General features: G+C 49.5%; 1 protein-coding gene across 9 annotated transcripts in view; it reads left to right on the top strand.

The window, feature by feature from the left end:
• SIK3 (SIK family kinase 3) overlaps positions 1-15,574 on the top strand; it is a 245,268-nt gene that overhangs the window by 226,058 nt on the left and 3,636 nt on the right. For 6 of the 9 annotated variants that reach the window (XM_077893645.1, XM_077893649.1, XM_077893647.1 and 3 more), the window contains 8 exons: positions 447-597; positions 1,344-1,469; positions 1,735-1,820; positions 2,272-2,381; positions 3,386-3,725; positions 4,349-5,226; positions 14,195-14,358; positions 15,243-15,375. In XM_077893645.1, the coding sequence (XP_077749771.1) occupies positions 447-597; positions 1,344-1,469; positions 1,735-1,820; positions 2,272-2,381; positions 3,386-3,725; positions 4,349-5,226; positions 14,195-14,358; positions 15,243-15,375 (1,988 nt within the window). The remainder of the gene's footprint in view (positions 1-446; positions 598-1,343; positions 1,470-1,734; positions 1,821-2,271; positions 2,382-3,385; positions 3,726-4,348; positions 5,227-14,194; positions 14,359-15,242; positions 15,376-15,574) is intronic. The other 3 variants (XM_077893651.1, XM_077893650.1, XM_077893648.1) reach the window with 1 other exon arrangement.

Here is a 15,574-nt window from a genome sequence, read left to right as displayed (position 1 = left end):
CAAAGCTGATCATAGTTTTCTTCTGGTCACACGGAGAGTGCTGCTCAGGGAAAAGTGGATCAAACAATGGATTTTAGGTTTCGAAAGGCACTAGACAGACGTAATATAAAAACCAGAATTCCTATGCAGCTTGGCCCGAGGGCTACTGTGAAGCTCTTCTCTCTGACCTAGTATATTTGTAAGAACTGGATGTATTTGATCCCAGGACCTCACCGAGCTTGGAAAGTAAGCCAGCTCAAGGTAAGTGGAAATGGAAGATGTGCTGTTGGAGTTCTCTAAAGGGCAGCAGGCTAGGGACACGACCAGCCTCTGGAAATGGCGTAATGTGCAGGGCTACACATGCAGCCAGCCACCTTTGCGTTCTTCTGGAACAGCAAGCAGTCCCTGGGTGATTTGGTCAAAGGCCCTGAGTCCTTGCCCCTAACCTTCTCTTCCCATGTATTCAGCTCTACCTACAAGGACTCCAACACCCTGCACCTCCCCACGGAGCGTTTCTCTCCCGTGCGCCGGTTCTCAGATGGGGCTGCAAGCATCCAGGCCTTCAAAGCTCACCTGGAAAAGCTGGCCAACAGCAGCAGCATCAAACAGCTGCAGCAGGTAATGGGAGAGGCAGCAGGTACCTCTGGAGAAGCGTGGGGCACACAGAGCAATAGCGTGTGGAGGACCGGGGTGGCAAATCTCTGCCCTGTTCGTGTGGAGGCTCAAATCTGTAGCTTCCTAATGCTCTTTCCTTACTCGTTGGTATGTACGGCTTTCCCCAGACTCAAACGTAACCTCCCCCCGCCGCCCCACAATGAAGGGCCTAGATTTTCCTCCCGTCTCTGTAATTTTTAGAGAGGGATTTCTGGGCATGGGTTTTGGTGGGAAGCCTTAGGGAAGGTAATTCCAGCAACCTTGGCATCCTTCTCTTCTTTTCGGGCACTGGCTCTTGCTGGAGCCTGCTCGGCATGGTTGCCACCTGGCATGCTTTCTGGTGGGTGTGGAATGGTGCTCCCAGAGGAAGGAAGTGTACCTCCAGACTTCTGTAAAGGGCTGGTTTTCTTTCTGCCTTCCTCATAACCAGGCCTCAAGCAACAGGTGCTCTGTACCCAGATTTCACACTGGACACCTCCACTGGCACACAGGCCACCCTTGGTGTCTTCCATTCGTTCCCCCAGCACGGAATGTGAATGTATTTAGTACACAAATACCCATATACATGGGTTGGTTGCTCATTGAGGACACTGTTCTTCTCTTGGGGCTCTTTCCGCCCCTGAGACCTTGCAGCAGATCTGCATCTGCTGACATCACTGCATGGGGTGGGCCTGGCTGCACCCCATCTGTATTAACTGCTTTCCCTTCAGGAGTGTGAGCAGCTGCAGAAGATGTACGGGGGGCAGATTGATGAGAGAGCCCTGGAGAAGACCCAGCAGCAGCATATGTTATACCAGCAGGAGCAGCACCATCAAATCCTCCAGCAACAGATTCAAGTAGGCCTTCACTCTTTGCTCTCTCCAACTTGTTTGGAGCTTGCTTGCAGGCTGATTTGCCTGTGAATTTTCAAGGAGATCACACAGGGCAGAGTGGAGTTATGTTTATGGTTGACATGTTTGAGTAAAGGTAATCAGACTTTTTGATGAACCACAAAAGTGTAAACCTGGGTCACAGAGAGTTCTTCCTGTTTCTTCCCTTCCTGAGAATAGCTCTGCTTAATCTTCAAGCTCACAGATATTCTTCTTTCCCCCATATGTTTAGGATTCCATCTGTCCTCCTCAGCCATCTTCACCTCTTCAGGCTGCCTGTGAAAATCAGCCAGCCCTCCTTACCCACCAGCTCCAGAGGTAAGGAATCACTTGTTTCATACCTAATGTGTTGTCTCCGTAGCTTGCCATCCTTGGCCTGCTTGTCATGGGAGAGGTTGACTACTTCATCTGGGGAGAACCTCTGTGAAAAGCAGAGAGAGCAATTTAAATGTTAGCTGCCTCCATGAGATCCTGACTGGATCCAGTCCTGTGCCACTTCCTTTCCTTAGCCTGACAGACAAAGTAAACTGACAGTCATACAGGCCAGGACACAGGCCTCCATGACCTCTGCCTCTCTTGGTCTGGGAAACTAAGATGTAGATAGGTCTTACATGCATTGTGGTGGGTGGTGTAGGTATGTTTTTCTAGCCTGGAGGCCTAGCAAAACTTAAAAAAAAAGTTCCTGCTGATGCGTAGTGTATGAGAGTAACATTAGGGTTGTACTGTCACCTCAGGAAATTTACTTATCTGGTTTTGTTGTTTTTTTAAGGTTAAGGATTCAGCCTTCGAGCCCACCCCCCAACCACCCTAACAACCATCTCTTCAGACCACCCAGTAATAGTCCTCCCCCCATGAGCAGTGCCATGATCCAGTCTCACGGTGAGTGTCGAGGTTTGCGCTGAACCATGATAAGCCACTTGGAGAATATCAGTCCTGGTCTTGAGCGTCAAAGGCCACAATAGTAGTTAAGGGTATAGGCTCTAGAGCCAGACAGCCCTGGTGTGAATCTGGGTCCCACCAGTGCCTAAGCCATACAGCCTCAGGTAAGTGACTTCACTTCTGCATGCCTTAGGCTCTTCAAATATAAAATAAGGATAATAATGGTATTTAATAATAAATATACAAAGAGCACTTAGCCTCTGGCACAAGATAGTTCTTGGTAAAGGTTAACTGTTATTTATATTTTCAATAAAACCCCCTCCAACACTACCAAGTAAAAAGCTGCTACCAAAACCTGCCTACTGTCATGCCTCCAGTTGGTTCTCCATGGTATATGTGAGATCCTCTCTTGTGGGTGTTTAGGAGGAGGCTGAGATGACTTTACCTGAATTGGTATGGGTCTTCAGAGACCGGTGATCTGAAGATTTAGTATTCCCCAAACTGGTAATCTGTTAAGTAATGCCACGTGATCTAGATCCCTTGAGGAGTCTAGATTGGTCTCTGGGCCCTCCCTACTCGATGTGGAGTCCCCTGCCAACCATATCAGCAGGAAAAGTAGAGTCTCAGGTCCCCCTCCAGACGTGTTGAATCATAATTTGCATATCAGCAAGATCACTGGGCCATTTGTCTGTATGTACATTTGAGTTTGATAAGTTCTGCCCTAGATCAGAGCTACTCAAAGAATAACCCAGGACCAGCTTTCAGAGCAATTTATTGAAAAATCCACATTCTGGGGGCCCCACCTGGACCCCACCCAGAATTCTGTGGATAAGACCCAGAAATCTGTGTTTGAACAAGTTCTTCAGATGAGTCTTCCACATGCTAAAGTTTGCAAAGTACTCATCTAGATGGTGTCCAGTGTGAGCATCCTCGTCAGCTCCTGCTGCTTCCAGTCAGCAGGTGCCCCAGGGTATTTGGTCACTCCGAGGTTCCTCTCTCTCCAGGCGCTGCCTCGCCCTCCCAGTTTCCAGGCTTACCGTCCCGCGGTGCAGTCTACCAGCAGCAGCCCGAGAGCTGCTCCCCACCTCCCAACGTGGCCCTAAGCTGCCTGGGCATACAGCAGCCCCCCCAGTCACAGCAGGTGACCATCCAAGTACAGGAGCCCGTTGACATGCTCAGCAACATGCCGGGGACTGCTGCAGGCTCTGCCGGGCGCAGCATCTCCATTAGCCCCAGCGCCAGTCAGATTCAGATGCAGCACCGCACCAACCTGATGGCCGCCTTCAGCTACGGGCACCGGCCCTTGTCCAAGCAGCTGAGTGCCGACAGCGCGGAGGCGCACAGGTGAGGCTGCATGAAGTCACCGGCCGTCTGTCTAGGTGATCCATGTGGGAGGAAGGCCCTTTAGCTAGGCGAGAGAGAAGTGGAGGAGAGTGAGTCTGGCCGGTGGGGGCTTGTCTCACCCTTTCTAAAATCAAGGGAGTGGGGTTGGAATGAACTTGAAACCTGTTTACTGACCAAGATCAAAGTGCTGCTAATGAGACAGAGAAGGAAAATGCCAGAGCTGCCTTCCTCTCTGCAAAGAAGAAAACAGCCTGGTAGAGGAATTTCTAAAAATGCCAGTTCTCCTTGTTTATTTTTTTTACAATTTTTTCCCCTCTGTCACTGTTACTCTAAGAGCTTGGTGCTTCTTGGTAGCTCAGATAATACTGTCAAGTAGGCCAAGTGGCTGTCTTCAGGCTGGATCTGGAGCTGTCCCCCACACAGTGCCCTAAGTCCCCTGGAAATTACTGGAGAAGTGAATGAGGATGAGTTGGGAGGCCACATGCATCCTCGTCTTCCCATCACACCCCACTTCCCTGTCCCAGGGGGCTCCCTACCCAGAAAGGGGTAGTAGCTGTTTCCCAGGGGAGTCTAACACGCTTGGTACATAGATGCCCGGTACTCACTCCCTTTTGTGTCTGCAGCTTGAACGTGAATCGGTTCTCCCCTGCTCACTACGACCAGGCGCATTTACACCCCCACCTGTTTTCGGACCAGTCCCGGGGTTCCCCCAGCAGCTACAGCCCTTCAACAGGAGCGGGGTTCCCTCCAGCCCAAGCCCTGAAAGTCCCTCCACTTGACCAATTCCCCACCTTCCCTCCCAGTGCACACCAGCAGCCACCGCACTACACGGCGTCGGCCCTGCAGCAGGCCCTGCTGTCTCCCACGCCGCCAGACTATACGAGACACCAGCAGGTACCCCACATCCTCCAGGGACTGCTCTCTCCCCGGCATTCGCTCAGCGGCCACTCGGACATCCGGCTGCCCCCGGCAGAGTTCGCCCAGCTTGTTAAAAGGCAGCGGCAGCAGCAACAGCAGCAGCACCAGGAATACCAGGAGTTGTTCCGGCACATGAATCAGGGGGACGCAGGGAGCCTGGCTCCCAGCCTCGGGGGACAGACCATGACAGAGCGCCAGGCTTTACCATATCCAAACGCTGACTCGTATCACCACCAGCACACCAGCCCCCAGCATCTCCTACAGATCCGGGCCCAGGAGTGCATGTCCCAGGCCTCGTCCCCCAGCCCAGCCCATGGTTACACTCACCAGCCGGCCCTCATGCGCTCCGAGAGCATGGAGGAGGAGTGCTCCTGTGAGGCGGCCAAGGACGGCTTTGCAGACAGAAAGAGCTCAAATACAGTGACCAAAGCTTGCCATGACAGCCCCCTGCTCTTGAGTACTGGCGGACCTGGGGACCCCGAGTCTTTACTGGGAACTGTGAGTCACGCGCAGGAGTTGGGGCTGCATCCCTACCGACATCAGCCAGCCGCTGCATTCAGTAGGAATAAGGTGTCTAGCCGAGGTAAGAGCCTCTCAGAGTGAGAGCCCTGGGCCAGTCTGCCCTAACTCACTGAACTCGGGGACAGCGTCCTTTTCTAGCCAGGGCTCTGTGTTCCTAAGAGAAAAAGAATTCCTAAAAAGACCTTCAGGACCTTATGGGGGAGAAGGATAGAGGAGGTGGGTGCTGGTCCATAGTGGGTCTGCTTTCTTTTTATTTTTTTTTTTTTTTTTTAATTTATTTTTTATTGGTGTTCAATTTACTAACATACAGAATAACCCCCAGTGCCCGTCACCCATTCACTCCCACCCCCGCTTTCAAAATTAAGAGAGAGCGATAGAAAATTAGCACTTACATAACCCAGTGGGTAAGAGCAGTTCCCATTTCTCCTATACATATCATGGTTCCTTGGAATCCAGAACTTCCAGTCTCCAAAATAGCTTGCTTTAACCTCTGCAGTGGAACAAAAATCAGCCAATGCTGAGGAAATACAATTTTGTGCAAATGGTGTTGGACCAAGAGTCAAAAAAGCCCCTCAGTTCTAGACTCTCCTGGATCACGAATGCCATAACCTTGTCACTTAAACCCTCACGTCTTGTTTCTCCTCTGTGAAAAATGGGCAGGAGGAATAATGATACTTTGCAGAATATTTGGGAAGATAAAAACGTGCACATATTTGCTGTGTTAATGCGTAATGCATACGCACACGTGCCTGTGAGAATGGGAGCAGCACTTGCTACCCCGCAAGCGTGATGGAAATGTAAAGTGTTACCATTACTCCGCTCCTCTCACGAATATGCTCACTACAGAATATCCCCGCGTCATAAGGGATCCGCTGTGTTTTCCTGCATCACTTTATATAATGCATGAGCACATTCATTTCCATCCTGAAGGAGACTAGGGTGACCAGCAGTGAGTCATACTCAGAACATCTTCCATTGTTATCCTTGCATTCATCTGAGACGAAAACTGCACTGACATCCAAGCCATCAACATAGATCACGGAAAATGAGTCTGTCCAGAAAATACACAACCTTAAAATCACACATACTTTCTGTCCTCCCTCTCGAGGAGCTGCCCACATCTCCTGTCCTGTCCTTTAAGGTCAACACACAAATTCCTGGGGATTAGGTCCCGTGGAACAGAGCAGAATGGAAAGCCTTGCTCTGAGTCAGTTTTTGAAGATGACTTGGTGCTTTCCAGTTGTGCTTATTAATGCGGATAAGGAGGGATGTGTGGTGGCCTAAAACAGTTAAAAATCATGACCTTTTGAGCAGATGGGTGCCATCCAGCTCAGAGGCCTGCACCAGTCAGACACACTGTGTTCACCTGTGGCTGCTGTATTTTGAGGTGGACATCAGATGGTAGGAGATTTCAGAACCCGGTCATATGTGCAATGGCTGACAGACCTGGCAATGTTTAGGCTTGGGAGAAAAACAAAAACAAAAACAAAACAAAACAAAAAAAAACAAAGAGAACCATCATAAGTAGGTGGGAGAAGGGATTAGACTTTTTAGGGGTCCGTATTATGTGTCAGGACCATGATCAAGGTAAAGATGTCAGCAAATATCAACTCCTGAGGAAGACCTTAAGAACTTTCTAGAATAAGCTGCCTCAGCAGCCTAGGAGCTTTCTGGCACTGGGCGTGTTCCAGCAGAGCCAGGATGATAGTATCAGGGATACCGTGGAAAAGCTTCCTGAGTGAATGAAAGCTTTCGCCAGATTAGCATACTATTATAGCTGGCATAAAAAGGAAGAGAGCGGCTAACGTCTCTATAGTGCTTTCTGCGTGCCAGACACCCACTGCTATTCACATACAAGTTCATTTGATCCTCCAACAACCCTATAAGGCAGTAACTCTTCCTGTCCCCATTTTACCAATGAGAAGAATGAGGCACAGATGAAGTAACTTGCCCCTGAGGTCAGCAGCTGTGAAGTGGCGTCCGAACCCAGGAGTTAGTCCGTTCTCTACAGGAGATGCTGAGTAAGCACATCCTGGGTGTGCAGGGCAGTGAGGCCAGGACAGAGCTGAGCAAGCAGGGTACACTCCCTGCTCCCCCCACCACCACCACCTCATCCTGGATTGTTGTGCATGAAAACACCTTTTTAATTGTTTTTCTTCAAAACATTCAAAAGTTCTCACTTCTCCTCAGTCTTGCCTCCTGTGTGAAGGGGCGGGGGGGCTTGAATTCGCCTGTGCCCCATAATTGTCAGAGGAACCCCCTGCTCAGCAGACTTGCTGGTCTCCTTGGTATCTTCAGTGAGGTAGGATATAGTTGGCTGGTACAGGTGCTTTGGGAACGCCAGAAAGGGGAGAGTGTTCCCAGAGGAATGGGAATTTCCAGCAATAAGTGGCATTTGAGTCGGGTCTTTGGTGGATGAAGAGGAATTCACCATTTGGATGTAGGGAGAAGCAAGAGGAAAGACCAAGGGGCAGGGTGCCTTGGCTTTGTTCTGGGGAGAAAGCAAGTAGGGTAGGTGGGTTTGAAAAGTGTAGTGCACATGAAGGAAAGAGTAGGGGCTAAGCACAGAGACTTTTTTTTTTCCACTTGTAAAACACTAATTTATTAAAGTTTAGGACAATTATGTGTTCTGTAATAGCATGCAGTATGTTTTTACTTTAGATGCAGACGTAAAGGGAGTACAACCCTTAAATGCAAACGGGAATTGTATCTGATACTTAATAGACCCAAAGTCCATAGCAGCAGTAAAAATTAAATTGGCTTGGAATACCATTTTACAGATTGTTTCTATGTGGGCAGAGGTTTTCAAAGGTCCAGAGCATGATCTGGATCCAGCTACAGGGTACCACAGGAAGTCTGAGGCCTTCCTTCCAGCCAGAACTTCACGGTTCTGATTCTTCTGACAAACCTGCCCTACTTCTCCCAGCCGGGTTACTCTCATTATTTCTGTTCTCCCCCTTTTTTCTCCCTACCTTGTCCCATCTACCACCATCAGCCAATGATCCCCTACAGACACCTTTTCTGGTCTCTGGAAGAATCAAGCCATAAGTATATCCCTAAAGCTTTTAGCTCAGCACTACCCACAATGTGCTCATGATCAGGTTTGCCAGTACCTTCCCCCCTCCAAAAGCCCTCTTTTTTCTTAATTTCCTTTCCTGACCTTTTCTAGAAACTATAATCTTAGCTCCTGCCCTGATTGCTAATATATTGTAGAGAAGATTCTCCCTTCTTTCTACCCAGTTGATGCTAAACTTACTTTTTTTTTTTTTTTTAAGATTTATTTATTCATGAGACACAGAGAGGCAGAGACATAGGCAGGGGGAGAAGCAGGCTCCCTGCACGGGGGCTCAGTGCAGGACTCGATCCTGGGACTCCAGGATCACGCCCTGAGCTGAAGGCAGACGCCCAACCACTGAGCCACCCAGGTGTCCCAAACTTACTCTTTAACTTAGCTATGGAGTATGCCTTTTCTTGCTTGAATATTATTCATCTCATCTCTTTCTAACATCTACTCCTATTTTGTGACTTCCAAAGCCACATCTACAATTGTCTTTAACGAATAAATCCCCAAGTTTATTAGTGTGATTTTATAACCCAATATAGTGAGATAACGCAATAGGCATTATCTCACTCCTGGCCTCAGGGAGCCCCACTCTGCTTAAGAGTTCCAGTCACCTGAAGGCATGGACATCTGTGTGTTTAAAATGATGTCTACCCTGAGGTGTCCCCATTGTCCTTACCTTAGACAACATGAGCTTCCTCTCTGACCATGGGCCTGGCACATGACCTCTCCTCTCCTCCCTTTCTTCATCTGTGTAACAAAGGACATTAAGCTAAATGCCCCCTAAGAGAAGGAAAGTGGAGTTCATGACTATAGTACTTCTGCTTGAGGCTCTCAGCTCGGTTACTCTTTTCTTATTTTTCACAACCACCATATATATAATATATATATATATTACAATCCATGTTACGGTAAAGACTGTGTATCCACCATCTTTTCCTTCTTTAATCTGATGTGATTCTCTTAAAACCTTGGGAGCTCATTGCGTTATCTTACCAAAGAACCACCAGATAATTTGCTGTCACTTTTACCAAGGTTATAAAGCTATGCTCCCACCCCCACCATCCCCCCCCCCACAACCCTGCAGGCCGGGGTGGGGGTAGGGTGTCTCGTACTTGTTGATCTCTTTGGATAGAAAGGAATGCCTGCTGGCTTGAGTAATACATGAGTCCATTCCCAAGACCCTTCATTTGTTATTTCCATGACAGCAGATTCAGCAGCTTACAGAATGACTAGGTTGCACAAGATGGTCCTGTAGGAGCTGTGAAGAATGCTGGGATGAAAAGATAAAGAACCTGCCCTCAGGGAGCTTATACTCTACAGGGGGTGGGGGGGAAGGTGGAGACAAGCTCATAAACAGTGTTGGCCGGAAGTTCTACAAAATGTGCTGTAAGAGGAATAATTATTAAAGAACAGAGCTGGCGTGGTCTTCCTGAAATTTCATCAGGGTAGGTGAACAGGGATCACTGGTGATAGTCCAGGGGTTTGAATGCCACATACCAGTGCCCACGTTACCTGTGTCCTTTGTGGCTGCTTGCTACCAGTCAGGATGGGGCCAGGCCCTGCCGCCGGAGCGCTAGAGGTGCAGCCCACGTGCGGAGAACTTCCAGGGCTGTCCGAGCCCCAGGCTGCCTGCGATCTTCTGTGGCATTACATACACTTGATTTTTTTACTTGGCAAATAACTAAGTACAACAGCATAACCATTTTACACAGTGAGATTACTCGCTGAGCTCACAAAGAAAACCACATCCTCTCCCCCAGAGCTTCGTCAGCTTCAGCAATATCTGTGGACTCAGGCCTTACAGAGGGCTGAGATAGTGACAGGCCGGGAGGGTCCACCCTTCAGAACCTTTGGAGGGGTAATCTGCACACATGTCATTTTTTTTTCCTCTCTCCTTTTCTCTTAAAGCCCAGTAAATGAGTAAGGGCGAGTCAACATTGACAGATTCAATAGAGAGTTGTGCAAGCTGCCCTGGAGTCCCCCGGGCGGGTGGGTGGTGTGCACCCGTGTCCCTCTGTGTATTTGCCCCCTGCGTGATCAGATGGCTGCCCCCTTCACCCCCACCCCCTCCCTCAGACTTTCTCAGCTTGACTTTGGTCAGTGCCCGAGAACGCTTGCTCACAGATGGCCTCTTCCCGTTATTTCTATGTCCTTCCATGAGTTTGACAGTCCCTCTCGCTGCTGATCTGGCATAAGGGACCACAGACCGGAGCCTGGATTTCCTGTCCCTTGGTCAGTAGGTCAATCACCTTACCTGCCCCCACTGACACACACACACCCCTCTCACTGGTCAGCAGGTCTCTGTGGAGTGTCCCAAAGGACTGGTGATTCAGGACTGGACTCAGCATCCTTATTATTATTATTTTTTAGCATCCTTATTAAAACTAATACTATGCTCCTATAATCCCTTACAGTTTATTAAGGAGCCTTTCACCTGTGATGTCTTTTGAGCCCGCCAACAGCCCTCATCTTTCTGATGGGGAAATGGTTTAGATTACGTGTGTTAGCCAGACTCGTGCACTTCTGGGGACGGAGCTGGACCCTGACTTTGAGGGCTCGGACTGCCCCCACTGCCCAGGTTTCCATTCCTCCCATCAGGCCTCCTCTCCCCAGGTCTGCACCATGCACACATGTCTACAAAGCAGAAGCTGTCAGCCCTCCCGGCTCTTTGGCCTTGGATTATACGGAAACTTGGTTGCCTGACTCCTCTTAATCTGCTTTGTTTTCATCTGGTTTTTAACTTCTATTTGTCTCTCCTAAACCAGAGGAAATTCAATCAATCTCCTACACCAATCTCTGGAAATTCAAGTGTCAGTAACTCATTGGTTTCCTTACACACAGGTAAATTGTCCCCACAGTTTTGGAAGCAGGGTTTCCTTGTTCGTTTTTGACAGTTGGCTCAGCACACCCTGAGCATGCAGAACCAACACCAGTGAGTGTAAGTCACCTCAGTCTTTGTTTCTGCTTACAGTGCACCAACCCCTTTCAGGAGTAAGTCCCACTTTACCCGTACGCTGAGGCCCAGTGAAGTCAGGGGGCTTGCCCAAGGTCCCAGTCCTCAGGACCCCAGCGCATGCCTCTCTGACCCCATGGCTTGTGTCTCCTGAGCTCCAGGCCGGGGAGTCAGGAAGGCTCATGTGTGATTTCCCAAGCAATGGCTGGCTGTGCCGTGCTGGCACTTGTCAGGTGTGGTGGCCCCAAACTCCAGGGCTGGGAAGAAAGCAACAAGGGGAACAGGATCCACACGACCTTCCCAGCAGCAGGGCCAAGATGAGGGTGGGTGTTTGGGTTTGGAGAAACCCTCCCCCCCTTTCTCAGGAATAAAAATAAATTAAAAAACAGAGAGGGAAAGGAGACTACAGACTCTCGAAGAGGCCTCCCAAAGAGGTGGGAAGAGCTCAGTATCAAAATCTGGAGCCTGTCCATTCTGTTAGTTTGGCTGTTGCCTCACATTTGAGGAAATCTTTAAACAGGAGAGCTCTTGTATCGTCTTGGGTGGAGCAGGGGGGTGCAGCCCATGAGGTTGGCATCCAGCTCTGCCATCCAGCGGGAAAGAACCCCAGGGAAGTGAGCGGATGGTGTGAGCTCTCACAGAAGAGAAGATAGGCATTAGAAAGTACTTTGAAAAAGTAAGCTGCTGCTGTTTATGTAGCTTCTTGGCAAAGCAGACCACAGAGCCAGTGTCGCACGACTTCCTGCTGGTGGTTTTCTTTGGTCCTAGGGCGAGTGCGGGAGCTGTGCCCACAGAGAGGACTCTGGGGCATGGGTAAGATGAGTGGGGACCAGCCCACACAGCGAGTCCCGAGTCCTGGTGGAGGCTTTCCTTTCTCTCCTTCTCTCTCTCTTGTGGCCTTTAGCTTTCAGTAGCGAAAGAATTGGCTTCCAGCTGTTTCTTTGGCCTCTTTGCTCAGAGAACTTCTGAAAGATTGCTCACTTGCCTTCACCTTTGGCAGTCGATAAGCTTCCATCCTCTCATTTTTCTCCAGAATGTGTTGCATCACCAGCCATGTGCACATCAGTCGGTTCCCCTCCCTTCCCGTCCTACCTCAGCCCCTAAGCTGAGCCTCACCTCCGTTGTTGTAGGAGACCTTTTGAATATGGAGACCTGAACCCTTCACCCAACTCTCACGCAGTACATCTTTCAGTATTCAAATAGATATTGAAATAGGGCTGTGTCTCCTATCAACAACTTTTTAGAAACCTGGTCTTGCCGCGGGAGAGTTCATCAGAAGAGACACTCAACAGTTGATGAGGAACTCTGACCGAAAAAAATCAAGCAAGCAAACAAAACATATGTTCAAGTGGTAGGCCCCAAAAGTGCTACCAGGAGGATCCTGTCAACTTAGGTGTGGCCCTGGTATTCTTCTTCTTGACCACCCTTGGTCAAGAGGACATATTCAGTTCTCTCAAACTCTCTTCTCGCCAAAATCCAGTCCATAGGGTGCATGACTCTGACAGGACACTAACCCATGTTAAGAGAACATTTATTAATTCCAGGTAAAGAGCTAAGTATTAAATACCTCCTGGGTATAGGACACTGTTCTGAAATACCAAAGGCTCACAGACACACATAATATACAGTTCTTATTCTCAGAGACTTTACAGGCTAATATGAACAACTAGGACAAATACACAGTGGAACATGGTGTCGGGAATAATGTCAGTAATAAAGTTTTATAAAATTTTCTGACATTTAAAGGATGCAAAGATCTTTTTCTGTTTGAAAGGGAAAGTTGCATAATGGTGTTAACATTTGAGATGGACCTAGGAGAATGAGTTGATTTGGATTGGCTGGAATGAAAGGAGAAGCAAGCATCTCTGGGGGAGGGAAGAGTGAGGGTACCGTCATGGAATTGTGAGTGGGTGGGGAAGAATTGAGTGCTCCCATTTGACGAGAGGCTAGCACGTAGGGGAGAGCAGTGTGAAGTACTCACTGGAAGATAGGCTGGGACAGCATCATGAAAACAAACTGGGCTACTCTATGAAAAGATTAATCTTTGTAGAGTGGTGATACAGGGATGGTTAGAGAGGGATGGTTAGGAGGGATGGTTAGTAATCCAGGCAAGAGGTGGTGAGGCTTTGGTGGAAACAGTGAGATTGGAAAGGGAGGGATTGAAGTGACCAGCACTGCAGAGGTAGATTCTTTAGGCTTGAGGTGATGTGGAACCAGGAGGAACAAATAGGAATCCCATGAGCTCATATCTGGAAGATTAAGGAAATAAGGTACCAAAACAAGAATGTCTGAAAGAGGACCTGGGGTAGGGGGTGTTGATGAGTTTGGAGCTGGGCATGTTTAAGTGTTAGGTGTCAGTTAGCACTGCAGGGAAAGGCATCTCTCTAGTAAATAGTTGGGTATTACGGATCTGGAGCTTCTTAAAAGAGCATTTCAAGAATTCTTTCCCTAGAGGTAGGTAAAGAGGCGATAGCGTTGAAGCCATGAAAACAGATGATATTACCAAAGTAAGTGTGAGGAGAGAAAGGAGGTCAAGGTAGAAATATAAAGAGTAGAGGAGCCATGGAAGCAGCTGGGGACAGCAGTGGAAAATGCAGAAGAAGGCCTGGGCAGGTGCACTAATGTGGCAGCCAGGGAAGGAACGAGAAGGCCTCCACAGAACAGAGGCCATTCTTCCAGGCTAGAGGTTCGGAAAGATTCTTCTGTGGATGTAGGCTTGGGAAACACAGCACTGTCAGATCAGCAGAGGAATGAAGAGAAAAGAAAAGGTTCAGTGTGGTCCAGCCAGCCGCCCTCATATGGGATTTTTCTCGGGAGTGTTTATGATCCCTGGGGTTGGCAGGCGGGTCCACGCTCCCACAAGCACCAGCACCAGCCGACGAGGATTAGCAGACCACTCACGTGTGGTCCTCACCACTGCTTATTGTCTCTGGCAAGACATTTCTTTGATGGGAGTTGGCAGCGTGGGGAGAAACTCTAGATCTGCTGACCCTGTTTTTTCTATCTCCTCAGAGTCTGTCATAGGGAACTGCATGGATCGAAGTTCTCCGGGACAAGCGATGGAGCTACCAGATCGCAATGGACTTGGGTACCCTGCACGCCCCCCTGTCAATGAGCACCACAGGCCCCGGACCCTCCAGAGACACCACACGATCCAGAACAGTGATGATGCTTATGTATGTCGGCCCCCTCCTGCCTCTTGAAAGTGGGATCCTAGCAGCCCCAAGCCTGACAGCAGACCTTAGTGGTATGGGGTCACGTCGACCCTTCCATTTTCCTCAACCAGAGTCCAGGACCCCTGGCAACTCTGCAAGCATGTCTTTGAATCACAGACCAGTCAAACCTATGCTCCCAACCTTAGCCTGAGAAATCCAGAGTAGTTGCTCTGTTCCTTCTGGTCTGAGTTATTGAACTTCTCCCTGAACAGTCTAAGCTCCAGTCCAAGCACATGAACCCTAGGCTCTTGGTTAGTCTTCTGACGGCTCCATTGGACCTTCTCAGATAAAGGGAACTAATCCGGCTCCGGAAAGCTTTGCTGTCCTAGAGCCAACTCCTAGGGCAGCGCTAATACAGTAGCAGCTAGCCACATGTGGCCGTTCATACTTAAATGTGTTTTAAATGAAATAAACTAGTGCCTCAGTCACCCTGGTCACATTGCAGGTGCTCATTAGCCACTTGTGGCTGGGGGCTCCGCAAAGGGCAGGTATAGAGCACTGCCGTGCTTCTGGGGCGGTGCTGTCCTAGGGCCAAGTCCGCGTGGTGCTGAGGATAAGTCAGAAACCCGGTTTTGGAAGGCCATGTAGTTGCTGAGGGCATGTGACCACCAGTGGAAGTTCACTATGCCCTCCCGGCCCCCCCCCACACACACACACCCCTACCCCATGGGGTAAAGTGAGGCAGCCTCCCCCTGTGGATGGCACCCACCTCAGAGAGAGCGTGTCTGGGAGTGGTGCCTGAGGCTGCCCTTCACCCCCCTATTCGAGGGAACCGCTGTCTCTAAGGGTCACCTGAGGGTGGCACAGTCTCTGGTATTCCGACTTTTCCTATTTGTTTTCCACAGGTGCAACTGGATAACTTGCCAGGAATGAGTCTCGTGGCTGGAAAAGCACTTAGCTCTGCCCGGATGTCAGATGCTGTTCTCAGCCAGTCCTCACTCATGGGGAGCCAGCAGTTTCAAGATGGGGAGAATGAGGGTAAGGGCCTTATGCGGGCTGCCCCCCTCCCCTGTCTTCACCCGTGACTGGCCTCTTCTATATGAAGGGCTCATGGGAAGATGGGAAGCCACAGCTTCCCCACGGGGTCTGGACACAAAGCCCTTCGCACTTCTCTCCATCAAGAATGAGTGCACAGAGGAGCGTATCTGCTGGCTGAGTGCAGGGCCATCACGTCTAT

The sequence above is a fragment of the Canis aureus genome, chromosome 3 (assembly GCF_053574225.1).
Source record: "Canis aureus isolate CA01 chromosome 3, VMU_Caureus_v.1.0, whole genome shotgun sequence".
Taxonomy (NCBI): domain Eukaryota; kingdom Metazoa; phylum Chordata; class Mammalia; order Carnivora; family Canidae; genus Canis; species Canis aureus.
This window is presented reverse-complemented; position numbering and strand designations above follow the sequence as displayed.